This window comes from Balaenoptera borealis, assembly GCF_965194805.1.
Source record: "Balaenoptera borealis genome assembly, chromosome: 11".
Lineage (NCBI taxonomy): Eukaryota > Metazoa > Chordata > Mammalia > Artiodactyla > Balaenopteridae > Balaenoptera > Balaenoptera borealis.
The window spans coordinates 50326014-50353469 of record NC_138868.1 but is presented as its reverse complement, the minus strand read 5'-3'; the positions used below and the strand labels follow the sequence as shown (position 1 = coordinate 50353469).

General features: G+C 38.5%; 2 protein-coding genes across 3 annotated transcripts in view; one reads left to right on the top strand and one right to left on the bottom strand.

The window, feature by feature from the left end:
- Nucleotides 1-27456, top strand: part of LOC309605060 (olfactory receptor 51H1-like) — an 86123-nt gene that overhangs the window by 41885 nt on the left and 16782 nt on the right. Inside the window, exon 2 of one of the 2 annotated variants that reach the window (XM_082340375.1) lies at nt 681-1305. The gene's annotated coding sequence lies outside the window, so the exon portion shown is untranslated. Of the gene's footprint in view, nt 1-680; nt 4279-27456 lie in introns of those variants that run through there. The other variant, XM_082340374.1, reaches the window with a different exon arrangement.
- Nucleotides 14911-26324, bottom strand: LOC309605075 (olfactory receptor 52K1-like). The gene has a single exon (XM_082340401.1). It carries the CDS (start codon nt 17020-17022, stop codon nt 16261-16263), a length of 762 nt encoding a protein of 253 aa, XP_082196527.1. The 5' UTR covers nt 17023-26324; the 3' UTR covers nt 14911-16260.

The window sequence follows — 27456 nt, the reverse complement described above, 5'->3', positions numbered from 1 at the left end:
AAAAATGCCATTGGTAGTTTGATAGGGATTGAATTGAATCTGTAGATTGCTTTGGGTAGTAGAGTCATTTTCACAATGTTGATTCTTCCAATCCAAGAACATGGTATATCTCTCCATCTGTTTGTATCATCTTTAATTTCTTTCATCAGTGTCCTATAATTTTCTGCATACAGGTCTTTTGTCTCCTTAGGTAGGTTTATTCCTAGATATTTTATTCTTTTTGTTGCAATGGTAAACGGGAGTGTTTTCTTAATTTCACTTTCAGATTTTTCATCATTAGTGTATAGGAATGATAGAGAGTTCTGTGCATTAATTTTGTATCCTGCTACTTTACCAAATTCATTGATTAGCTCTAGTAGTTTTCTGGTAGCATCTTTAGGATTCTCTATGTATAGTATCATGTCATCTGCAAACAGTGACGGCTTTACTCCTTCTTTTCCGATTTGGATTCCTTTTATTTCTTTTTCTTCTCTGATTGCTGTGGCTAACACTTCCAAAACTATGTTGAATAATAGTGGTGAGAGTGGGCAACCTTGTCTTGTTCCTGATCTTAGTGGAAATGGTTTCAGTTTTTCACCATTGAGGACAATGTTGGCTGTGGGTTTGTCATATATGGCCTTTATTGTGTTGAGGAAAGTTCCCTCTATGCCTTCTTTCTGCAGGGCTTTTATCATAAATAGGTGTTGAATTTTGTCGAAAGCTTTCTCTGCATCTATTGAGATGATCATATGGTTTTTCTCCTTCAATTTGTTAATATGATGTATCACGTTGATTGATTTGCGTATATTGAAGAATCCTTGCATTCCTGGAATAAACCCCACTTGATCATGGTGTATGATCCTTTTAATGTGCTGTTGGATTCTGTTTGCTAGTATTTTGTTGAGGATTTTTGCATCTATGTTCATCAGTGATATTGGCCTGTAGTTTTCTTTCTTTGTGACATCTTTGTCTGGTTTTGGTATCAGGGTGATGGTGGCCTCGTAGAATGAGTTGGGGAGTGTTCCTCCCTCTGCAATATTTTGGAAGAGTTTGAGAAGGATAGGTGTTAGCTCTTCTCTAAATGTTTGATAGAATTCGCCTGTGAAGCCATCTGGTCCTGGGCTTTTGTTTGTTGGAAGATTTTTAATCACAGTGTCAATTTCAGTGCTTGTGATTGGTCTGTTCATATTTTCTATTTCTTCCTGGTTCAGTCTCGGCAGGTTGTGCATTTCTAAGAATCTGTCCATTTCTTCCAGGTTGTCCATTTTATTGGCATAGAGTTGCTTGTAGTAATCTCTCATGATCCTTTGTATTTCTGCAGTGTCAGTGGTTACTTCTCCTTTTTCATTTCTAATTCTATTGATTTGAGTCTTCTCCCTTTTTCTCTTGATGAGTCTGGCTAATGGTTTATCAATTTTGTTTATCTTCTCAAAGAACCAGCTTTTAGTTTCATTGATTTTTGCTATTGTTTCCTTCATTTCTTTTTCACTTATTTCTGATCTGATCTTTATAATTTCTTTCCTTCTGCTAGCTTTGGGGTTTTTTTGTTCTTCTTTCTCTAGTTCCTTTAGGTGCAAGGTTAGGTTGTTTATTCGAGATGTTTCCTGTTTCCTGAGGTAGGCTTGTATTGCTATAAACTTCCCTCTTAGCACTGCTTTCGCTGCATCCCATAGGTTTCGGGTCATCGTGTCTCCATTGTCATTTGTTTCTAGGTATTTTTTGATTTCCCCTTTGATTTCTTCAGTGATCACTTCGTTATTAAGTAGTGTATTGTGTAGCCTCCATGTGTTTGTATTTTTTACAGATCTTTTCCTGTAATTGATATCTAGTCTCATAACGTTGTGGTCAGAAAAGATACTTGATACGACTTCAATTTTCTTAAATTTACCAAGGCTTGATTTGTGACCCAAGATATGATCTATCCTGGAGAATGTTCCATGAGCACTTGAGAAAAATGTGTATTCTGTTGTTTTTGGGTGGAATGTCCTATAAATATCAATTAAGTCCATCTTGTTTAATGTATCATTTAAAGCTTGTGTTTCCTTATTTATTTTCATTTGGGATGATCTGTCCATTGGTGAAAGTGGGGTGTTAAAGTCCCCTACTATGATTGTGTTGCTGTCGATTTCCCCTTTTATGGCTGTTAGTATTTGCCTTATGTATTGAGGTGCTCCTATGTTGGGTGCATAAATATTTACAATTGTTATACCTTCCTCTTGGATCGATCCCTTGATCGTTATATAGTGTCCTTCTTTGTTTGTCTTGTCAAGAGCTATTTCTTAAGTGGAGAGTAGTAATCCGCAAAAGATGTCAGGGCTTTACTCCAAAATCCTAAGTCCCTCTACTGCAATTCACCTATAGGTGCCTGCCAAAGGCTCCAATCAGCACGCCTATCTGCCACTGATACTTCAAGCATCATTGGATCCTATGGCCCAGGTGGCAAGGCAGCTTGTTCAGCAGCCTGAGACTGCTGCAGATTCTATTTCTGGGCCCCAGTCAAAACTAGAAGCTTTGAGGGTCACTCAGTAAGTGGGCTGGAGTAACACACCCAAATGAGCAATATGTTGCCTCTTAAACCCTCCAAAGAAGGCCACTAGGCATTGTGTTTTTTTTTTTTTTTTGGTTTTATAAGAGGCCAGATGCACCAACCTTAGAAGGGATATCTCAACATGCTTCACACCACTGGACCCATAGAAGTTTTTTTTAATTCATTTTATTCAAGTGTAGTTGATTTACAGTGTTGTGTTAATTTCTGCTGTACAGCAAAGTGATTCAGTTACATATATATGTGTATATATATACACATATATATACATGTATATATATATTATTTTTCATGTTCTTTTCCATTATGTTTTATTTCAGGATATTGAGTATAGTTCCCTGTGCTATACAGTAGGACCTCCTTGTTTATCCATCTATGTATAATATTGTGCATCACCTAATCCCAAACTCCCACTCAATCCCTCCTCAACTTACCCTCCCTCTTGGCAACCTCAAGTCTGTTTTCTATATCTGTGAGTCTGTTTCTGTTTTGTAGATAAGTTCATTTGTGCCATATTTTAGATACCACATATAAGTGATATCATATGGTATTTGTCTTTCTCTTTGTGACTTACCTCACTTAGTATGGTAATCTCTAGGTTCATCCATGTTGCTGCAAATGACATTATTTCATTCTTTTTTATGGCTGAGTAGTATTCCATTATATACATATATATATACACACACACACATATATATGTATATATGTGTGTGTGTGTGTGTGTGTGTGTGTATTATATATCAATGAACGTTTAGATTGTTTCCATGTCTTGGCTATTGTGAATAGTGCTGCTATGAACATTGGGGGGGCACATGTTTCTTTCTGAATAGAGTACTGTCCAGATAGGTGTCCAGGAGTGGGATTGCTAGATCATATGGCAACTCTATTTTTAGTTTTTTGAGGAACCTCCATACAGTTTTCCAAAGTGGCTGCACCAATTTATAGTCCCACTAACAGTGTAGGAGGGACACTCCTACTCTCCACACCCTCTCCAGTGTTTGCTATTTGTAGACTTTTTAATGATGGCCGTTCTGACTGGTGTGAGGTGGTACCTCATTGTAGTTTTGATTTGCATTTCTCTAATAATTAGTGATGATGAACATATTTTCATGTGTTTATTGGCCATGGCTGTGTCTTTGGAGGATGTCAATTTTTTGACTGGGTTGGTATTTTTTTGTTATTGAGTTGTATGATCTGTTTGTATATTTTGGAAATTGAGCCCTCGTCGATTGCATCATTTGCAAATATTTTCTCCCAGTCTGTAGCTTATCTTTTCATTTTGTTTATGGTTTCCTTTGCTTGCAAAAGCTTATAAGTTTGATTAGGTCCCATTTGTTTATTTTTGCTTTTATTTTTATTGCCTTGGGAGACTAACTTAAGAAAATATTGCTATGATTTACGTCAGAGAATGTTTTGCCTATGTTCTCTTCTAGGAGTTTTATGGTGTCGTGTCTTATATTTAAGTCTTTAAGCCATTTTGAGTTTATATTTGGGTGACATGATGGAGTGTTCTAACTTGATTGATTTACATGTGGCTGTGCAGCTTTCCCAGCACCACTTATTGAAGAGACTGTCTTTTCCCCATTGTATATTCTTGCTTCCTTTTTTGAAGATTAATTGACCGTAGGTGTGTGGGTTTATTTCTGGGCTCTCTATTCTGTTCCATTGATCCATATATCTGTTTTTGTGCCATTGCCACACTCTTTTAATTACTCTAGCTTGTAATATTGTCTGAAGTCTGGGAGGGTTATGCCTCCTGCGTGGAAAATGTCATGGGTAATTTGATAAGGATCAGATTAAATCTGTAGATTGCTTTGTGGACCCATAGAAGTTTTATTGAAGTAGAAGGCCCTTGAGTGTAATGTATACTTTATATTTTAGAGCAGTTTTGGGTTCATAGCAAAAATGAGCAGAGGTTACAAACTTCTTATATATTCCCCATCCCCACACATGCATAGTTGCCTTCATCACCAATATCTCCCAAGAGAGCAGTACATTTGTTACAAGTGAACCACTTAGATGCAACCTACACCCAAAGTCCATGGTTTACATCAGGGTTCTCTTGGTGTTGTATGGGTTTGGACAAATATATAATGACATGCATCCACTGTTGGTATCATACAGGATATTTTCACTGCCCTAACATCACTTTGTGCTACCTACTCATCTTTCCCTATGCCTAAGCCCTGCAACCACTGATCTTTTAATTGTCTCGATAGTTTGGAGATTACAGTAAAGGGAGGAGATGGATCTGAACCAGTAACTTTCAGGCTGTGCATGTGTTGCACAATCTAAGCTTCAGTATCCTCTTTTTGAAAATGGAAGTAATGATAGTAACTCCTCATGGGTTAGTTATAAGGATATAATGAGATGATGAATCTAAAATTCCTGCATAATCACTTGCACATAAAAAAACAATTTGCCTTTTAATAACCATATTTTATCATGCACTGAAAGGCCTATGGGAGGATCAGGCATAAAGAATAACTGCAGCAAGTTCCTTGGAAAAGCCAAAGAATGTCTGCAATTGTGCCTCACTCATAAATGTACCGGCCTCAGCTCTAGAAAACACTCTCTGTCTTCTGCTTCTCTGTAGAAAGTCATATCAACAGAGCCAGCCTTCCTCTGTTCTCCTTGGCTGCCCAGTACTCACCCATGTACATCTGAGGCTTTTTAACGAGTGACACCCACCTAATTATAGTCTTGTGATGGTAAAAGTCTAAATACCTCTAAATATTTCCTTGTATAACAAGTTAAAAAATTATAATCATAGACTCAGTTGTGCAAAATGTAATTTACTTCATTCTTTCCCTTTCTGCATTATTTATGCACAATGGGGGTTAGAATAATAATAAAATCAAATTGAGTTGTAGAAGATAGCACTTCCAACCAAATCCAATCAACTTTGGATTTCTTAGTCAATTCCAATTTATAATTTAGTCTGATACAGGATTAACTCCCCCCCGCCCCACCACAGGAGTTTTTATATCACTGTCTTCCTTGTGCTAGATTTAAAACTGCAGTAGGGGATGGGTGGGTTCTCACATGATTGCCACCTTGGTACTCATATGGGAGAGGACTGTCTCCTGCTTCCTTGTTTCTCTGCTGGCCTCAACCCCAGATACATCTTATGCTGTAATTATGGTATTTCTTCACACTGTGGCCTCTGGTACATGACCTCCTTCTACTAGAATCTCTAATACTGTTGATCCACTGAGATTGCAGTCACAGCCCCACAGGACCCTGGCAGAGACTGTCCACTGTATCTTTCTGATACTCATCCCTTTGTCCCAGCTGTTGAACCCTCTGCAAACTGACCTGACTGATCACTCTTACTCTCTCTCAGCCAACTTATTTATTTTACTTATGCCCTAGGAATGCTTAGGATCCACTTGCACGCCACTTGGAGCCTTGGGAGCCTCAGTTTAAGAAGTGGGAGGCATGGTCCCAACTAATGTTCTTCCTTCTGCCAGGCACAGAGGATCTTTGTGCCTAACCTAATCTGAAACCAGGAAGATAAACCTATTCTGCCATATCAGATGCCCTTATACATCTTTTGTCATCTTTCTGGATCAAAACTTTTGAATTTAAAAGCCAAGAATTTTGTGTCCTGCTAAAGGGGCACCATAGGAGGCCCTGGCTGCTGTGATATCCTTCTATGACTGGATTCTAGAATTGAGAATTCTAAAATTGTTTTTAGATATTCTGCAGAGTCATTTCTCAAACTCAAAATATAAGATCTGAGGGATCTGTGTATCTGGCAATATTGCCTATGAGCACAAATTTCCTTGAGGGAATAATATGGTTGATTGTTCCATTTGGATCAAGTGAGTCAGTTTTCCTTGTTGAAGAAGTAAACAAACATCAGCTAAATATAAAATTAAAGATACAATTGTGAGCTGGATGAGACTCTTGGCAAGGACTCCTCCTTTTCCAGGAATAGTTTCTAGATTAATCCTGATTTGTTAAAGAAAGTTGGGTGGGTATGAAATTAATCGAGGTGAGATATAATCATTCAAAAGATACAAGCACCTCAGTATGTGGTATAGGCAGATTAGACAGATATGATATAGATAAGTAGACATTCACCCAGGAGCTAATGTTATTCTCAGTTTGGTTTGTCCAAGATTTCTCAGATGCATATAATGTGGTAAGGGTATTGTACCGTATCGTCTTGGCTGAGCTGGAACTATGTTTCCCAGAATTCCTTTCCCAGTGTGGTTTCTGGTTATGGCTGGCCAAAACACACATTTTTGTCAGATTGGAAGGCAGAAGTGAAACAGCAGCCATTGTTTTCTAAAGGTTGGCATAGAGTGCCAGGGGCTGCTTCAGCTCACACATTTTGCCCCTGATCTGTGAACTCACCTTGTTGGCATGAGGTAGCAGCTGAGCCCACAATTCCTTCATCTCCTGCCACATCTCCTCCTTCCATTTCTCCAGGTCCTGGGCCAGGTGTGTGTTCATCTTCACGGTGAAGCACAGCTCCTTCTGCCAGTCACCTGCATTCTGGAGGTTGGAGGCAGTAAGGGAAAGATGTGGATTCTAGGCTTCCTTTGTAGGTTTCAGTTCATCCTGAGAAGTTGCTGTTCTCCACTCTTCTGGTCCATATCTAGGTTTTTTTCCCTGAATGTAGGCCTTGCTGAAATACAGGGCCACTGCTGGTCACTTTCACACACAAAGACAAGAGTCTTCTATACAATTCACCAGCTCTCTCAGTTGCTTAAGGGGTAATCACTATAATAAATCCCTTATTCCACATCATTCATAGTGGTTCTGCCTCCCTGATCAAACCATAACTGATTTTTCAGGTCTCTTTCCCTATCTATCGTCATCCAGTCAAAGCAGGAAGGAAAATCTATAGTCAGTATTGCTCTGTACCTTTTCAGTAAAGACAGAATCTCATTTTTACCTCTTTAAAAATTCATTTCCCCCCCAGTCCTTTTGGCAATAAGAATTTCATCTATCCATAGTACTACAACAGCTCACTAAAGAGACATGTTTTACTCTGAAACTAGAATAAAAAGTTACCAGCTAAAAGTTAAAAGTCAAGCAGATTTGGGACATGAGTTATTGCAACACAGCCTCTGGGGAGGAGGGTCTATGACATTAAGGTATTTCCTGTACTTGAGATTACAAGGCTATAACTAGAGGGAGGCACTGGCATACCATTGAGAAAATATAGGATTTAGTCTCATGACGCTGTCATTTATTGAACATCTTTTTTTTTTTTTTTTTTTGCCAGATACTAACCTGACTACATGATATAAATTAACTCATGAAATTCTCAAATTCTGTGAGATAGATACTATTATTCTCATTTTGCAAGTGAGGCAACTAACTTTGGGGTTATTTAATTTCATAAAGGCTCATTGACCTGGGTTTTTTGCTTTATCTTTTTTTTAAACTTTTTATTTATATTGGAGTATATAGTTGATTAACAATGTTGTGATAGTTTCAGGTGTACAGCACAGTGATTCAGTTATACATACACATGTATCTATTCTTTTTCAAATTCTTTTACAATTTAGGTTGTTACATAATATTGAGCAGAGTTCCCTGTGCAATATAGTAGGTCCTTCTTGGTTACCCATTTTAAATATAGCTGTGTGTACATGTCATTCCCAAACTCCCTAACTATCCCTTCCCCCAACCCTTCCCCCCAACCTGGTTTTTTAAAGTATCGTTGATTTACAATGGTGTGTTAATTTCTGCTATACAGCAAAGTGATTCAGTTATACAAACATATACAGTTTTTAAAAATATTCCTTCGCATTATGGTTTATCACAGGATACTGAATCTAGTTCTCTATGCTATACAATAGGGCCTTGTTGTTTATCCATTCCATATATAACAGCTTACATCTGCTAACCTCAGCCTCCCACTCCATCCCTTCCCAAACCACTCCCCCTTGGCAACCACCAGTCTGTTTTCTATGTCCGTGATTCTGTTTCTGTTTCATAGATAGGTTCATTTGTGTCATATTTTAGATTCCACATATAAGTGATATCATATGGTATTTGTCTTTCTCTTTCTGACTTACCTCAGTATGATAATCTCTAGTTGCAACCATGTTGCTGCAAATGGCATTATCTCGTTCTTTTTTTATGGCTGAGTAGTATTGCATTGTGTATATATTGACCTGGGTTTGAAACCTGGTTCTACCATTGTGTCTACAAAGTTCTGTTTTCACTGTCATGTTATCACTGTGCTACTACTCCCTCTGTTGGGACATCCTTCGTTGAAGTGAACCAATAATGAAGAAAGAAAATTGTTCAAAAGACTTGTTTTGTTTAACCAGAGGTCCTGCTGGCTCCTAGAGTTTAGGACAGGTACCTCATAGTGGATCAGGCTCACTTACTCTCATCTGTTTCAAGAAAGTTCGGTTCTGGGTAATTCTATTTTGAATCATGAATGAGAGAAATGAGAAAAATAATACTTCTGTTTCTGTATTAACTCTAGGAAGAACTTCTGAGAAGGATTAAATGACCAAAATTTATAAGCATTAATTTGTTTTAAGGCTTATAGGCCCAAACCAGGAAATTCCTGGTTCAGATAGCTCTTTCTTAGCTTGACACACCCTCTGCTGAGCGCCTCCTTATCTTTCAAGGCTCTTTCTGAGTTAACAATATAGTCTTACATAAGAGAGAGATCTTGACTGGCAGGCTTCCCCAGGATGAATCTTCCCAAGCCTCCCTGAATGTCTAGGTTTCTGAATTAAAATTTTTTTGTGTAAAAATAAATACTTATCTATAAAAATCAAGCTATGACATTTTATGACTATATTTTAAAAAACAGTAATTCATTAGTACTCAACTATATACGACCTTGAATGAGAGATTTACCTACTAATTTTGGGACTTCAGTGGCATCTGTAAAATGAGATTTTAGCAGATCACCCCTAAGCTCCTTTTTAAGTCCTAAATTTAAAAGAAATAGTGGGTCTCACCAAGGGAAGAGAGGGGTGGGCCCTTTTACATGCCTATGAGGACCAGATATAGGAGCAATATTCCATTAAGGATCTTTCAGCAGACTCAGCTCCTGGATTTTTATCCCTCATTGAATGATTATGGAAACTGCTGTTTCTAATCATGATACAGGATTTAGAAATTTTCCTTCCATTCTTGTCTTTCATTCTTTTATCTTTCTTGTGGGTGATATTGCTGGTAATGGCAGAAACTTGGAAGTATAGAATAGTATAGACTGTAGCCAGAGTCAGAAGATGGGAAGAAGCAAGATGTCAGTCATCAAATAGATTGCAATTAGACTCACGACTAACTCTTAGGCAAAACTTTGAAGCAGCCATCAGAAAACCAAGCAATTACCAAGCTGGAATAGGGCACAGAGTTAGGGCAGAGTAGGCTTTTAGGAATGGGTGCTGAGAGAGACCATGGATGAAAGGTTCTAACTCTAGCATTCAAGTCTCTTTGGTGCTGGTCTCTCACACTTGGTCTCCTGTCACATTGCTCTATAGCTCTCATCCTGTAATTCGTGAGTACAAGAATAACACCTGTAACATTAAGGGCTCAATAAATGTTTGGATGTATGGATGGATGAATGAAAAAATTTCTCTAAGTTCAGATTGATGAGATGATCAAATTGTGTATGACTCAGGGATTTTACAAAGTGATGTAATTAAGATGTTACTGTCTTGAGGCTTCAGAAAAAACTTAAGAGTCATAGGCGGTTATTGGTTCCACCAATAGCCCAAGCCAAGTGCTGACAATGGACTTGGCGATCATTATTAAGGATCAAATATTTTGGTACTTATGTTATCTATAAGCTGACTCTGCACCATGCACATAATATTAGTTCCTCGATTAGTGCTTAACCTCATGAGGGATTAAGATAGGTAAAACCACTTTAAAGTCCTACAGTGGAAGCAAAGTTGTTTGATCCGCATTGAAGATAGGTCCATCCAAATCCTGCCCATTCTGGAAGTTTCAGATCGAACACCAGGGTCTGCATATGTGCTTTAGAGAATTCCAACTCTAAATTCCATCTCTAAATTCCAATTTAGAGATTCTCCAACTTTTTGCAAGTGAACTCCTTAAATGCATGAAGACAAATGCAATTTTTCAAAATCAAGTTTACATCTAGAATATTTATCATCCCATTAAATAATTCCAAATATATAATTCCTGGGTTATATTAAATATGGCCATTTAAAAATAAAACTGCTACATTAAAATTTTAAATATATTCAATGTTATAAAAAATAATTGATACCTACCATTACCTGTTTAAATTAAGAACAAACTCTTAACAGTCAGAAAATTTATATCATCTTTTTCTTTTTAAAATCATAGCATTTGTCTTGAAAAAGAAGTGACATTACAGCCTCAGTGTCACAAAAACTTCAGAAATAAGGAGGGAAACAAAGCCAGGACCAACCAACCATTCTCAGAGAGAGGTCTCGGCATTACAGGAACTCACCTACCAAAAATGAAACTAGACATCTCCCAACCTGAGATCACACCTAAGGGAGACCTTCTCTCAGACTCCTAGGCTCTAGTCGTGTGGTTTACTGAGACAATGCTGTACTGAGGGTAGCAGCAAGGGTCACTCTTCAGTCCATTCCTAGTTTTACTCACTGAGCTTCTCAAACACAATTGTGCACAAAACTCCTCTTCAAAGAATGACTATAGAAATACTTAGGATTCAACTCTACTTGGTATCACAACCACTTAAAAAATACAACAAATGCCATCCCTGGGTAAAGGCGGGGAGACTTAACCCTTGGATTAGAGCAGAAATCAGAACATGCTTTCCCAAGAAGGAGGTAAGAATAGCTGAAGTAGACTTAAAAAATTCAAGTCAGTGTACTGTAGATTTGATCATTCGCGTGTTTATGTGTATATATGTATGTATCAAAGACCATAGCCAGATTCTGGCATTTCTACCTTCACAGAATACAACAAAAATCAAGAATGACATCAAAGTAGCAGTAGTCATTGGAACATGAGAAAATGTGGAGTTGGTAAAGGATTGAAGAAATCATGAAGTGATAGACTATCCATAAACTGTAGAAGTAGAAATCTGAATTTAAACTATTGAAGGTGTGTGTGTGTGTATATATATATGTGTATATATGTATACATATATATGTATATATACACATATTGATTACTGTATTATGTAAACAAACAATAATATGTACTTTATCACATGGCATTATATTAGTATTTTATATTATAAAACATACAATAATGTAAATATTAAAAGGCTTAAGAAAATAGGAACAAATGGAAACTTTAAGATTCTTCCTTTACCTGAGTAGACCATTTTGTGCCCCTGTTTTGCAGACCAACCTTTTTAGACAACTGGGGACTTTGGAATCTATGAGAATATATGCACCACTTTGACGTCTTCAGTAGTTTAAATTCAGATTTCTGCTTCTACAGTATATGAACAGTCTATCACTTCATGATTTCTTCAACTCTTTACCAATTCCACATTTTCTTAGGTTCTGATGACTACTCCTGCTTTGATGTCATTCTTGATTTTTGTTCTATTCATATAAAGCCAGGATCTGGCCATGGCCTTTGATTCTTTCTATACTATCTGATTAAGTGATCACATACACTTTAAAAAATCTGACTTCCAATTTTATGCAAGTGGTACCCCCCAAAATACATCAAACATATACATCCACGGGAGCTAGAGTTCATAGGGCAGAGTACCAGAGAGGAGAGAGCTGCAGAGAGAGAGAATGCATTGGAGATCTTCAGTCTTCATCTGAGTACTGTTCAGTGCTTACATGGGAGGAAGATTACCTGAAACTAGGGAAAGGCCACTCAAAATCAGAGGAAACAATCTCCAATACTCATACAAGGCTGGGAATAGTTTCTGTTCCCACAAGCCAGAGTGGAAAGCCTCATAACTTACAAGTCATCATAGATTTTTCAAAAATGTTTTTATTCAGTAGTGGTAACAAATTAAGCCTGAACTAAAAGCTTCTCTAGTCCTGAATAATAAAACCTAAAAGCAAAACCTGAACGAAATCAAACTGTTTTCAACAACTTAACCATGTCCCAGAACAAAACTCAAGAATATATATAAGAATACAAGAATAAAGATGCAGACGTAGAAAATGGACTTGAGGACACGGGGAGGGGGAAGCGTAAGCTCAGATGAAGTGAGAGAGTGGCATGGACATATATACACTACCAAATGTAAAATAGATAGATAGCTAGTGGGAAGCAGCCGCATAGCACAGGGAGATCAGCTCAGTGCTTTGTGACCACCTAGAGGGATGGGATAGGGAGGGTGGGAGGGAGACGCAAGAGGGAGGGGATATGGGAATATATGTATATGTATAGCTGATTCACTTTGTTATACAGCAGCAACTAACACAACAATGTAAAGCAATTATACCTCAATAAAGATGTTAAAAAAAAAGAAAGAATACAGGAGTATCCAGTACCCCAAAATTCAACACAACTGGCATTCAATAAAGAAATTACCAGGAAAATATATATAATAAAAATCAATCAATCAAAACCAATAAAATAGGTACCTATGATAAAGTTAGCATATAAAGATATTAAACAATTATAAAGGTATTTTGTATATTCAAGATGCTAGAGAAAATATTGAGCATGTTAGATACAGGCCTCAGAAGATGTAAAAAATAACCAAATCAAATTTTGAGAGATGAAAACCACAATATCTGAGATGAAAAAAAAAAGCACATTTATCTATGAAAATTACAATATCTGAGATGAAAAATACAATAGAGGGAGGTAACAAGCACAATAATGATGCAGAAGCATTCCAAGCAAAACACATGAAATGATATTCAAGTACTTTGGTTACTTCTAATGTGTTTGCTAAAATGTAGACTGAAGCTTGACTTCCTTGTTTTGTTAGTCGGTATTCTAAGTCTGTCATTTGGTCATTTCCAAGCTATCAATGGGCTGGGGCTGTCCTAGCTAACATAGATGTCTGGGTCACTCAATGATTCATGTAGAGGCATTGTCTGGGCAACTTACTGACAATTACTCAGGGTCCAGGAAATCCAGAGCTAGGGTGCATGAATGATTACAGGTATTGTAATTAAGTTTGAATTCGTTCAAATGCATTTTCTGTATCCTCTTGTATTTATGTAATGGTAAAACTTCAAGTCTAAAAATAGCTTGCGTGTACTGTTCTCATGAGGGCTGTGCTCCATCTAAGCACACAGTGTTGGTATAAGATAGGAAATAACTATTTGTGAATAAAGCTAACAGTGCATACTGTTGTTTATTACATGGTAATGGAGTTCATATACTATTAGACTTCTATGTGGGACAAAAATCACTCTCTGTGGGAGGGTATGAGTGTCACCTAAAAGACAAGGTCATTCCTGCACCAAACATAGGGACAAATCAGATCTTATATCCTGGGAATACTTAATCAATTATATTATATTCAATTTACTAAATAATAATGACAGAAACAATTATTTCCCAAAATGTACTGTGGAACAAATACCCACAAAAATCTCAGTGGCATACAACATAAAATGTATGTTGTACATAGATAAAAATGTCTCTCTCATACATCTGGAGATTGGCTGAGATGACTGCTGATCTCAACTGGATTTGCTTATGCATCTGAAGGTCAGCTGAGGATCTGATGATCCAAGCTGGGTTTGGCTGTGAGGCTGTGCTTCAAGCTGCAAGTTGATCAGGCAGCTCTGCTCCACTTTTCCCTCATCCTCCTTGGACCAGTGTGCTAACCAGGGCACATTCTCATGGTGCAGCAGAGTCAGAAGACAACAAGCCCGACTGCATAAGCAAATTTCAAGCCTCTGCTTGTACCACATCTGCTTATACCCCATTGATCAAAGTGATGCAGATGGCTATCCTCATGGTCAATATGTGGGGAAGTATACTCTGGGAGAGTGAACATTTTTGAACAATTTGTCACATAGAATGCTTCATCTTTATTGAGAAAAACCAAACTAGAGTTTGGGAAGTCTTAGGGGAGAGAGTCAGAGGCCTTTGTTTCATACTGCTTCTTTCCTTGCTGTCCAATTACCCCACCTCAACGTCTGGATGACTGAGACACTGGGAACTGGCCAGAGACCCATTGAAACCACCAACCTTCATGTGTGCCTAAGAGGCAAGCCATGACACAACATGGGCCTGGAGGGCCTGGAGATGCTTTTTCAGAGACTATCAGGTTTCTTTGTTCTTTTCTTAGAATTGAAGAAACTTCTTTTAATTATTACTGAAGAAAGAAAAGGGTCACAAAATGAAAAACAGAACATGGTTGTATAAGCAGGCCTTCATGAAAAGTGTGTATGAGAGATTCTTTTACAAAGAACTGACGGAAGGAGTGTTCAATTATTAGAGTTTGCATAAGAAGACAAAAGCAGAAAGATAAGTGAAATCCAGTATCATTTTTAGGATATACTAGAAGAAGAAATAGTGCATTTTCTTTTCTTTAAATACTTGGTCTTGAACTGTCATGAGCTGGAGTGCAAGAAAGAGCTCACAACTCCAACGATCAGCTTTCCCTGGCTCATTCGACGAAACAACTTCCAAATCTCAGTGGTTTACTAGAAAAAAAACCCCAACAAAATCATCCTTGCTCATGTTATATGAACACTGTGGGTCATCTGTGGCTATATTCCAGGCTGTGAGTCAGATTCATGTCTGCTCCATGTATGTTTTCTATCACTCGTCTAGGTTGAAGGAAGAACTCTGGGGACATGATCGTTCTCGTAAGCAGAGAAGAAAATTGAGTGCTACTGAGCCAAGCTACACAGCACATTTTAACATTTCTGATTATTGTGGCACATTTCAAGACCACTCAAATTCCACTGGTCAAAGAAAGTCAATATTTAACATTCCTCGAGTGAGGAAAACACCCTCCCATGGTAGAGGAACAAGAGAATAAATATCTGAACAGTAATTCAGCCTACCGCAATTATGTATTGTAACTATTTTCTTCTTTAGCTTCAGCAGTCTCAACTTCAAGTTGGAAGGGTGTTAATTACTGTTTCTACATTCCATAGCTCAAGGATGGTGTTCAGTTCTTCTATTCATTCATTCAATAACTATTACTAAGTTTTTTTGGAGACAGAAGGCATATACATGTGAAAAGTTAGTTACATGATGATATAAGTTTATATAAATGATGTCAGGAGACTCTTTTGCTAAGTGTTCAATAAAAGAATTGGTCATTAGTATGAGTCAGAAGTCAGAAAGGAACTGACTTAATGGAAGGAATAAGTCTCATTAGAAGTGGAGCTGTCCAACTGTAGAGCTAATAACATTGAGTGGTAGTAGGCTAAAAAAGAGTGGCAGAGGCTGGAGGCCACTTATCAGAAAGGATTTTGTGGCAATTTCAGTACTAGTTGTGGTGTTGGCATTTTGGTCATAAAATTTGCGGTTCAATTCCTCGGTCTGGATGAAGAGTTCACCAAGACCTCAGTTTCTTGTGCCAATCTCAGGCAGTATTTCTACTGTCTTTCACCTAGATGACAATAATGCTTTGAGAGGTTCTTTATGTTTTCCTTTATCATGTGATGAACCTATAAGAATAGGAAGGTCAAACCTCTGCTATCAGACTATAGGGACATACCCGGTTTGATCTGACTGGTAGATCTGTGAGGAGTGGGACCTTGTCATACTGGAGAATTGCCAAACTCTGAAATTTTCTTACTGAGATTTTCCCTCTCCATCTCAATTCTGTATCCACTGGACTGATAGATCCTGGACTAGTGGTTAAGGAAAAAAGTGTGCATCTATACATTTTTTCTCTGGAATAGACTGAGCACATGATCACGAATCTGCTTGGTCTTGACACCATAGATGGGATTGACTATGGCTGAGAAAAGAAGATAAAAGATAGCAAGGAATATGTGGACATGAGGGGCAGCCCAGCGAGCCACACGGTGTATCACTGAGCAGATGACCACAGGTGTGTAGGTGGACAAGATAGCACCTATGTGGGACACACATGTCCCAAAGGCCTTGTAATGGGCCTCCCAAGAGGCAAGCTGTAGAACTGCCCGAAGGATGAAGATATAAGACAGGACAACAAAGAGCAGGTCCATCACCACTATGAACATGGCCACAGCAATGCCATGGATATTGTTGAAGCGAATGTCCCCACAGGCCAGCCTTACCACACCCACGTGCTCACAGTAACAGTGGGCAATCACTGGACCTCGGCAGTAATGGAAGCGTCTAAGCAGAAAGGGGGGTGTAGTCATTAGTGTCACAGCCTGAGTCACAGCAGCCAAGCCAGTCTTGGTGATAAGTGGCCCAGGAAGGATGGTGATATAGTGCAGTGGCTTGCAGATGGCCACATAGCGGTCAAAGGCCATGGCCAGCAGCACTGCTGACTCCATGGTAGAGAAGGAGTGGAGAAAGAACATCTGGACTAGACAGGCATAGAGGTTGATCTCCTGATCTCTGAACCAAAAAATAGCCAGCATTTTGGGAAGTGTTGTAGAAGAGAGGACCAGATCAGTGGCTGCCAACATGGCCAAAAAGAGGCACATGGGCTCGTGGAGGGCTGTATCAGCTCGAATGATGAAGAGGAGGGTTCAGGTTGCCAAGCAGGTCCAGAGTATAGGTGAAGCAGAAGGGAATGGAGATCCAGACGTGCAGTTACTCTAAACCTGGAATTCCTACCAACAGGAAGGCAGCTGGATGGGTTGAGGTAATATTAGAGGCTAGCAAGGCTCCTGAAAATTCTCCTTGTCAGTTTTTACAGGGTCCCTTCTCCCATGTATAACTTCTTGGGAGGATTAGCCCTTATTCTCATTGCTGGACCTTAAACAAAATTAGTTAGTAGTCTTGATAGACTAGAGAAGACATAGATATAGACATGGAGAAACATAACCCACATTTTCTACCCTTAAGGAACTTTGGATCTCATTTAGTAGATAGAACATTAAACATCATTAAAATGGATATCACAAGACAATTTTATAAAGGAACGGAGAAAAGGTAATGTTTTCTGTGTTCATGGTGATGTCAGAAATACCCTGATAAAAAGAAGTAAAAATTCATTTAAACCAATTCAATTTCCTTAGAATATACATTGGTACCTTTCTATATGATAATCAAGCTAAACTCAAAATCACAAAAGCCAATGTTCTGTTCAGAAATCTCAGGCTTAGGTGCCTCGATAAGTCAGTTAATAGGGGCGTGCAATTTCCAATGCCCCTATTAATCACACAATCTGTATATTTTCTCTAACACTACTACATCTGATGTGGTTGCCACTAGCCACACATGGCTATTTAAATTTGTTGAAATTAAAATAAAATTCAATACTTCAGTCACACAAAACAATTTTTAAGTGCTCAATAACACATGTAACTAGTGGCTACCATATTGGACCATTCAGATACAGAATATTTCCATCACTGCAGAAAGTTCTACTGGAGAGAACTGTTCTAGAATATATCTCCCAGGTCCCTTCCACAACCACAAATCTCTGTAAATACAGCCCTGCCTCCAGCTTGCTGAAAAATGAACCACCTCTTTTGGTTCTCCATCATCTAAATTCAAATTAACTTCCATAATCATGTGACTCTCCCTCCACCCATCTTCCAGCTCCTTCATTTTCATCACAGGAGAATTCTCATCTTCAGTAAGACTGATAATCTGGCTTCCATTTTTAAAAAAGCCCTTTATTCCTAACACTATTTAATCTTTCCGTCTTCTCTTATTTTTCTCTTTTCTTTTGAATCCTTAAACACTGGAGTGGCCCAGTTTTTACACAGCTACTCTTCTCTCTTCTAGGTCCAGGTAATGTGTTTTTTTATGAGCATTAACAAGATAATGAATTTAAAACATTTACCATAACACTGAACAAAGTAAGTACTGAAAGAACTTGCTCTCTTGTCAATATTAGAAAATTTTTGGAAACTTAAAATCTCTAAAATATCATAGTAGTGTTAGGCAGCTGAGTTCTAGCTTTCTCCAATTCCAGTGTCCTAAATAACAAGGCTTTATTGCTTCCATTAAAATGCTTTATGTGCAATACAAGTTCAGCATATCCAAATTGAAAACAACCTAATTTCTTTCCATGCGGTAGAGAAAAAATTTAGAATCTGAAGGTCTTGTATCAAATCATGACTGCCACTTATACTAGCTGCATGACCTTGCACAAATCACTTATCTCCAAGCCTGTTTCTTTCTCTGTAAATGGGGAATTGCAATGCTCTACCTCACTTAGTGAAGGCTGTAGGGAGTGTAAGTGGGATTATGTATAAGATCTTTTTGTATAATTCTTTAGTGTTTGCAGAGCCTTATCTGCCATTTACATCTCTCCTCCTCCATAGAACTACACTTTTCTTTAAAAAAATTATATTGATTAATATTCTCCCTCCCTTGTTTTTATGTTCTCCTCCTTCTATTACCTCAAATCTCTGCTGCTTTTCACAGAAAACATCTAGAAATGCTTATATTCAGTCTCAACTGATTCAAATAGCATTTGGTAATAAAGCATTTCATTCCCATTACTTCCCTGAAACTGCTCTCATTCACCACCAATGACCTCCATGATGATGGTGCCATTGTAACTTACCTTCTTTCATGCAACTCAGCCTCTCAGCAACTTTTATCTGAATTACAACTCTCTCCTTTTTAAAACCCTCTTTTCTCTTTGGTACGATGATATTACCATTTCCCACCTTCTTAGCTTCTCATTTCACTCTCCTTTTTCTGCCTTACCTCTAAATATTGAATTCCTGAAGGGCTCAGTATTGAGCTGTGGTCAATTTTATATTCACAGAACATTTAGTAAATATATTCAGTAAATTTCTGGAAAAATATTTTTACTAAATAGGTTAGGGATAAATCCAAGAACAAAGCAGACTAATACCTTTAGTAGAACGTTTGTTCTTATAAAAGAACATAATAATTGAATTACATAGTATGATTGAAGGTATTATTATAGTGAAAAAACCAGGGTGATGAGGCTAGTAAATCCTGAAGTTGGAGGAGTGGTAAGGTAGCAATTTTATAAATTCTATTTTCTAGCTTTCCCATCCTCTAGATCTTTTTGAACTACTATCTTTTTATTTATTTATTTATTTATTTATATTTATGGCTGTGTTGGGTCTTTGTTTCTGTGCGAGGGCTTTCTCTAGTTGCGGCAAGTGGGGGCCACTCTTTTTTTTTTTTTTTTTTAAAGAAATGGGGAATGAGAAAAGAGACCGGTTTTCTTTTTTTTTTCTTTTTTTAATATTTATTTATTTATTTATTTTTGGCTGTGTTGGGTCTTCGTTTCTGTGCGAGGGCTTTCTCTAGTTGTGGCGAGCGGGGGCCACTCTTCATCGCGGTGCGCGGGCCTCTCACTATGGCGGCCTCTCTTGCTGCGGAGCACAGGCTCCAGACGCGCAGGCTCAGTAATTGTGGCTCACGGGCCTAGTTGCTCCGCGGCATGTGGGATCTTTCCAGACCAGGGCTCGAACCCGTGTCCCCTGCATTGACAGGCAGACTCTCAACCACTGCGCCACCAGGGAAGCCCGAAGTGGGGGCCACTCTTCATCGCGGTGCGCGGGCCTCTCACTATCGCGGCCTCTCTCGTTGCGGAGCACAGGCTCCAGACGCGCAGGCTCAGTAATTGTGGCTCACGGGCCCAGTTGCTCCGCGGTATGTGGGATCTTCCCAGGCCAGGGCTCGAACCCGTGTCCCCTGCATTGGCAGGCAGACTCTCAACCACTGCACCACTAGGGAAGCCCAAGGTAGCAATTTTAAATAAAGAGATCAGGAAGGGAACTTACGCAAAGATTGAGGTGAGAAAATAAATTAGCTTGGTTTCTGGCTTCTTTAAAAGAACTTGGGGTTCCATGCAGGTGGTTTATGTGGAGAAAATAATAGGAAGCAAGAGTGGGATGAAATGGTAAAATGGGAAGCAGAGAAGCATATCCAAAAGTGCAGTACTGAGCTGGATAATGCTGTAATCATCTGTGTCCAATCCCCCATGAAGAACCATGTAGAAGGCACCTCAGAATTATCTACTCAAGATACAAAAGAGGGATATATTTATCCACTGGTTTCCACCCCACCACCAAGTCAAGGGTTAATTTCTTCACACTTCCAGGTTCACATAGGCTCCAAACAGCTGAGCGGTCTCCTTCAGGAACACCATGCCATGGAGCAGAGAAACACAGGGGCAGGATGCAGCTGAATAAGGTGCAGTCAGGTTATACCTGCACTCAAGTGGTTGCCACAGCAATGGCTAGAGCAAAAAGGTGGATGAGAGGACGTGAGACAGGCATAAAAGATGGAGAATATAGGGAATTCCCCTTGTGTGAAGAACTCTAAGCAAAGGGAACAGTCAGAACAAATGCCCTAAGACAGAATACACTGAGAGCTCAAAGATCAGCTAGAGGTCCATGTAGTTAGATGATGTGAATGAGTGGGAGATTTCTAGAGGTCATATATATAGAGCCAGATCACACAGAGCCCTATAGGTCTTCGTAGAACTTTGCAAATGCTGCTTATTTCTCTCACTGACACTTTTTTTTTAGAAGAAAAGTGATAGAGTTGAAAAATATATTTTTAAAGTTTTTTGCAGCTTCTGTAATGAGAATAGCATGAAAGGGTAAGGGCAAAAACAGAAGAAAAAAAGACCCTAGAGGCTGGCTGTAATCAGGGAAGGAGAATGTTGGCTAAGAACCAAGGTGGCAGCATATGTGGTAAGAAGCGATTCAGATTTGGGATATATTTGAGAAAAGAGCCATGGGATTTTTTGACAGATTAAATACAGGTCATGAGAGAAAAGGGAGTCAAAGATGACACCAAGATATTTGGCTTGAGTAGCTGAAAAAAGAAGTTGCTCTCAATTGAGATGGGGGAGGCTATGAAGGGGAAGATCAATATTTTAATTTTGGGTATGTTTTATTTAGGAAGTCAATCAGAAATCCAAGTGAACCTGTTGATATATTTAGATATACAAGTCTGGAGTTCAAGACGAATCTTGGCTGCTGATATAAACTTATGATCACTGGAAATAGATAATATTAATAGCTATGAAGCTGAGATCACGAAGGCACTGAGTGTTCATAAAGAGCAGAGAACCAAGAACTGAATCCCAATATTAAGAACTGGAGTAAAGTAGAAATTGAGGCGAATGGAGGAGGAGTCAGCAAAAGAGACCGAGAATGGGCAACCTATCAGAGACTTTCAAAGATGTGCTGTCTTGATAGGCTGTTGAATGTAGTGTATTAAAGAGGAGGGAACTATTACCATACTAAATGCTACTGATGAGTCAAATAATTCCAGTACAGAGAATTGGCCTTGTGTTTAGAAATGAGGTAAACTGGATACCTTGGTAAGAAAAATTTTGAATAGAGGGAGGAAAAGTCTGGTTTGACTGAGTTAGATAAGAAAAATAGGAGGAGTTGAAATTGGTTCACATGGCTCACTCTTTTGAGGAGGTTTGCTGCAAAGACCGTCAGTAAAAGGGGCACTGGCTGCAAAGGAAAGTGGAGTAAAGGCAAGGTTGTGTGTGTGTGTGCATGCATGAATGTGTGTGTGTGTGGAAGTTTGCTGGGTGTTCATTTGTCTTTAAGAAGGAAGAGAAAATGGCATGTTTTTAAGCTGAGAAGAATTATCCAGTAGCAAAGGAAAACTTAAAACATAGGAGAGAAAGGAGAATATTGCTTCTAAAAAGTCTTTGAACATTGCTCTCTTTCTAGGTGTTGTACTTGTTTACCATGGATTTTGTTCTCAGATGCTAAAACTTCACAAATAAATTTCCATGTCTTACGTTCCCTCTAAGCCACAGACTAGTATATCCAACTATCTATTTAATATCCCCATGTAGCAGTCTTGCAGGTATCTCAACCTATCATGCTTAAGGCAGAAATACTGATTTCTTCCCTCTATGTGAATTTCATACATCAACATGTAATATCCTCTTCAATCAGCTGCTCCACCTAAAATCAAGTTAACCTTTGTTCCACCCTTTACTTTCTGCACCACATCAGCAGGTCCAATTGGGTCCACCTCCACAGTAAGTCACAAAGTTGCCTACTCTGATTTAATTACCTCCACTCTATTCAAACCACCATCATCTGTCAATTACTTAAAGTAGATAGCTAGTGGGAAGCAGCCACATAGTACAGGGAGATCAGCTCTGTGCTTTGTGACCACCTAGAGGGGTGGGATAGGGAGGGTGGGAGGGAGACGCAAGAGGGAGGGGATATGGGGATATATGTATATGTACAGCTGATTCACTGTTATACAGCAGAAACTAACACACCACTGTAAAGCAATTATACTCCTATAAAGATGTTAAAATAAAATAAGCAGAGAAAAGAAAAAGACTCCTAAAAATTTTTAAACATTTCTGCTTTTGTTCTCCAATTTCTATCCTTCCACAGTTACCTGCCATATTCTGAAGTGAAGGATGGAGCAAAGGGACTGTACCTTAATTCACTTCTATGATCCCCAACCTCTGGCATACACACTGTGTTGAATATTTCACCAAATGAAGCATGAACAACCAGACTAATGGAAAATGTCTCCTCACTTTGTTAGAAGACCTCCCTATCTGATCGAATCCTAGAATAGTTGCTTCTCATCTAATGTAACATTCATCCATGATAGAAGTTCTAAGGAACCCCCACTAGCCTTGGCTGCATGTATCAGCATAACATCCTCTTCTCATTGGAAAGTATCTTTGCATGTCTTACTAATATTCTCTGGAACAAGGACTTAGCTTTGTAGGAGACAAAATTATGACAGCAGGAACGTCTTTTGTTTTTCACTGGTTTATCTTCAGTGCCCCAAACAGTGCCAGGTACATACCAAGCACTCTATAAATGACTGTTAATGATCCCATATACCTGTTGCAACTTTACCTTCAGTAAATATGCATTTTCCACAAAACCAAACATATTTAACTTTACCTCTGAGTCTCTACATTTCCCTGGCTTACTCTGTACATTTTCAGAACATAACTGACTGCTCTGTGACTTGTCCACACTTTCTCACACAAAGAAAAATGTAATACTGGTAAAGAAATTGGATTGCTCAGATACATTTTTCTAATCTCTCCTCTGAGGGTTGACACTAGGGCTCCCCTAACCCAGGGCTCCACCCCTGGGGTTTTCTGCAGCCCATGTCCTGTCCATATTTACTGGTGCCAATTCATGCCTCCCAAAGGTCATTTTTTGCTCTCCAGAGGCTGTGAGCACTTCAGGTACAGCCCTCTTGTACCTTGGTCTTTCATGTGCCTCTCCTTATTCCTACCCTACACATACAGTGTCTTCTAAGAAAGAGAGCTCCACTAGAACATGTAAACTGCAACCAACTCCTATCCGATAGGACCTGTAAGGGCAGGAGTTCTAGCTGAACCAGGCCAAGGCCAAGATCATCTCTTAGGTATTTGTTTTGCATACATGTTACATATTGGCACTGACTTCCAGCTTATAACTTTGGAATGGCACTTTCTCTGGTTTTACTCTGTTTCTTATATCTAAAATGGAGATAATATTCTCAATTTTTCCTAATTCACAGGATGAAGGGAGGATATAAGTATATATTTGAGAAGCTACTATTATTATAATTATCAATAAATAATTACCAACCATCTATAAATAATAAAGGTTGATCTTTCTACCTACAACTGACTTTAATATCTGCTATTTTGCAAAGTCCTGAGTCAGACGCCAGTTTTTATCAGGGTCCCCCATGAACTTTACCTGCCCTAATTCCCCATGATACTTTAAAAAAAGTAATTTCAGAGATATGTACCTCAATCACACCCACTCCCTTCCTGCAGAGATACCTGGACCTAACTTTATCTTCCCTTATTGTTAGCCTCCAGGGGTAGTTGATTCAGTGGCCTCAATCCCCCATAGCCCACAACCTCCAGCTCCAAAGATAGGCCTGATACCCTGAGATGTTAAGATAAGGTGGAATTCCTCCATAATACCTTTAAAGTTGGAGCCTAACTTAACCAAGCATAGATAGTCCAAAAGTTGGCATCAGGACCAAAGCAAGCAAGATGGAGAAAAAACAGCCTTGCGTTGAGAGGAAGCTAATCATGGAACAGAGGACACACTGTTACGTTAGAAATAGCACACTCATAGGAAATGGGGATCTAGGCCATGGCCAGGGAGGCTGAGGTGATACAGACTTAATTGAGCGACTATAGCTTATAGTCGAAATGTCCAGACAAGAGCCAGATAAAGCAGGCAGGGCTTGAGGGGACAAAATACCTTATTTTGCCCCCTGACTCCATTCTGGGGGGCTAAAGCCTGATGTCTTGGGGAAAGGATGAAAAAGACATGGAGTGGGGAGTGACCATAGGCTAGATAACTGTGTTGGAGATAACAGATAGAATATTGGAACATCTCTGCTCAATTCCGTGTGTGTTTTCCTGACTTTTGTGCATCAATATTAATTTACATTTATTCACATATTTAACTTTTCTGGTATTCTTCATTCTCTCTGCAATTCTATGTTTCTATTTGATTCACTTTTCTTCTGCCTGAAGAACTTGTAGTTTTGCTTTTAGTGCAGGCCTAGTAGCGATGCTCTTCATCAATAATTGTTTATAAAACTCTTTCAATCATCTTCAATCTCAAAAGATATTTTCACTGGGAATAGAATTCTAGATAAGCCATTCTCTTCTTTTACCCATTTAAAGCTATTATTCAATTTTATTCTGCTTTCTCTTTTTTTGTTTTTGGTCCCATGAATTTAATTAATTTTAATGTGTCTTTCACACCCACTCTGGCACTTTGTTTTTTAGCTTGTTTGTTCCTTTTGTTTGTTTGTTTGTCTTTGGCTAGCTGAGTTTTGTGATCACGCAGAAACTTAGACCAGGTAAGGACTTAGCAAAGGTTCTTAATTTTTCTCAGGGTAAAAGCCAGAGTTTTGAGCAGAAAATTGGCATGACTTGACATATGTTTTTAAAAGCTTGCTTCTGATTTCTATGATAAGAACAGAGGAAGGAGGTGAGGGTAGAAGCAGGGAGAGGTCCTACAGTAATCCAGAGAAGATGATGTTTCATAACCAAAGTGGCAACAATGCATGAGGTGAGAAGTCATCAGATTTTGTATTATTTCTAAAATGTGCCAATGGGATTTCTTAAAAGATTAGATATGGGATTTAAGAGAAAAGAGATTTAAAGATAACATCAAGACTTTTGACTCAAGTAACAGGAAGGAAGGAGTTGTGTGATCGCTGAGCAGAACTAAGTCCTACCCTCAAGCACTGTTCCTGCTACTTCATAGGTGATATGCAGCTCTGCACCCTCATTTGGGATGTTGGGAAGTCTAGTTATTAAGTGATTAGAAATATTGTCACTAGGCCCAAACTAATGCATCAGGTTTCTTTTTCATAATCTCATATTCCTGTGTGACAGTAAAATTTTATGTACCTCTAGGCTGCTCATATTTCTTGTTCATGCTTTGTTTGTATGCCAAACTCAGATGAGCAAATACAGAAGGTAAGTTCCTTTTACTGTTTGTGACTAATCACTGTTGCTCTGGTGTTAGATGTATCACCTGACTATGGAAGCCTTGTGATATTGAACTTGTACTGGAAACAAAGCCATTCCTTCTTCATTGGGAATGGATATGACCTACAGGCTGGTGATATTCCTTGCATAAGTCCTCGAGGGGTTAAGCAGACCTCTGTTTTGAAAACTGTTTCTTTTAAGGCATGTTACTCTCTATGTGTTATTAGTATTTACTGTCATTTTTAAGCTTTCCAACTGTCCCCACTATGCTAAAAAACAAACAAACAAACAAACAAAAAACAAGAAAGAAGTTTTGACCACATAGGAACTAAAGGTAGAATCTTATTTTCTTGGGGATTTACGTGTGTGTGTCAGAGGGAATTATGGGAGTAAAGATAGAAACAGCATAAGTAGGTCTCTGGGTTCTTTCTATACCCTTCCCTCTTTGACAACTTCCAAGCTTTCATATCCCATTTGACACAGGCTTGGAGATTCTCTGTCAAAGATAAAAAATAAAGATAGAAATATGTAGAGATAGACATACATAATTCATAAACAGTAGTCTCTGAAGAAACAAAGGGATCATTGGATAAAAGTGCAAAAATACATCTGTGAAAGATGTTGTATGATGGTGTACTAGTTTGCTGAGCTCTTGTAATAAAGCACCATATACTGGGTGGCTTAAATAAGAGAAATTTATTTTTTCACAATCTTGGAGGCTAGAAGTCCAAGTTAAGGTGCTGGCAGGGTTGGTTTCTTCTGAGGCTTTTCTCCTTAGCTTGTACTTGGCATTCTTCTCCCTGTACCTTCACAGGGTATCCCCTCTGTGTGTGTCCATGTCCAAATTTCCTCTTCTTATAAGGACATATATTAGAACTCCTTTATGTTTTTTTTAATTGTGGCAAAACACACATCACCAAAAATTTAACATCTTAACCATTTTGAAGTGTACAGTTAAGTAGTATTACATACATTCATATTGTTGTGCAATCATCACCATCCATCTCCAGAACTCTTTTCATCTTGAAAAATTGAAACTCTGTACACACTAAACAGTAAAAGCTTATTCCTCCTTCCCCTCTGTCCCGGGATACCACCATTCTATTTTCTATCTCTATGAATTTGACGATTTAGGTACCTCATATAAGTGGAGTCACATAGTATATGTCTTTTGTGACCAGCTTATTTCTTTTAGCATAATGTCCTTGAGGTCCATCCATGTGGCAGCACGTGTCAGAATATCCATTCCTTTTAAGGTTAAATAATATTCTATTATTTGTATACATCACATTTTGTTTATCCTTTTATCCATACTTAGACACTTGGGTTGCTTCCACCTTATACATATTATGAATAACATTACTAAAGGAATGGGTGTACAAACATCCCTTTGAAATCCTGCTTTCATTTCTTTTGGGTATATATACAGATTTGGAATTGCTGGATCATATGGTGATTCTATTTTTAATTTTTTGAGAAACTGCCATACTGTTATACC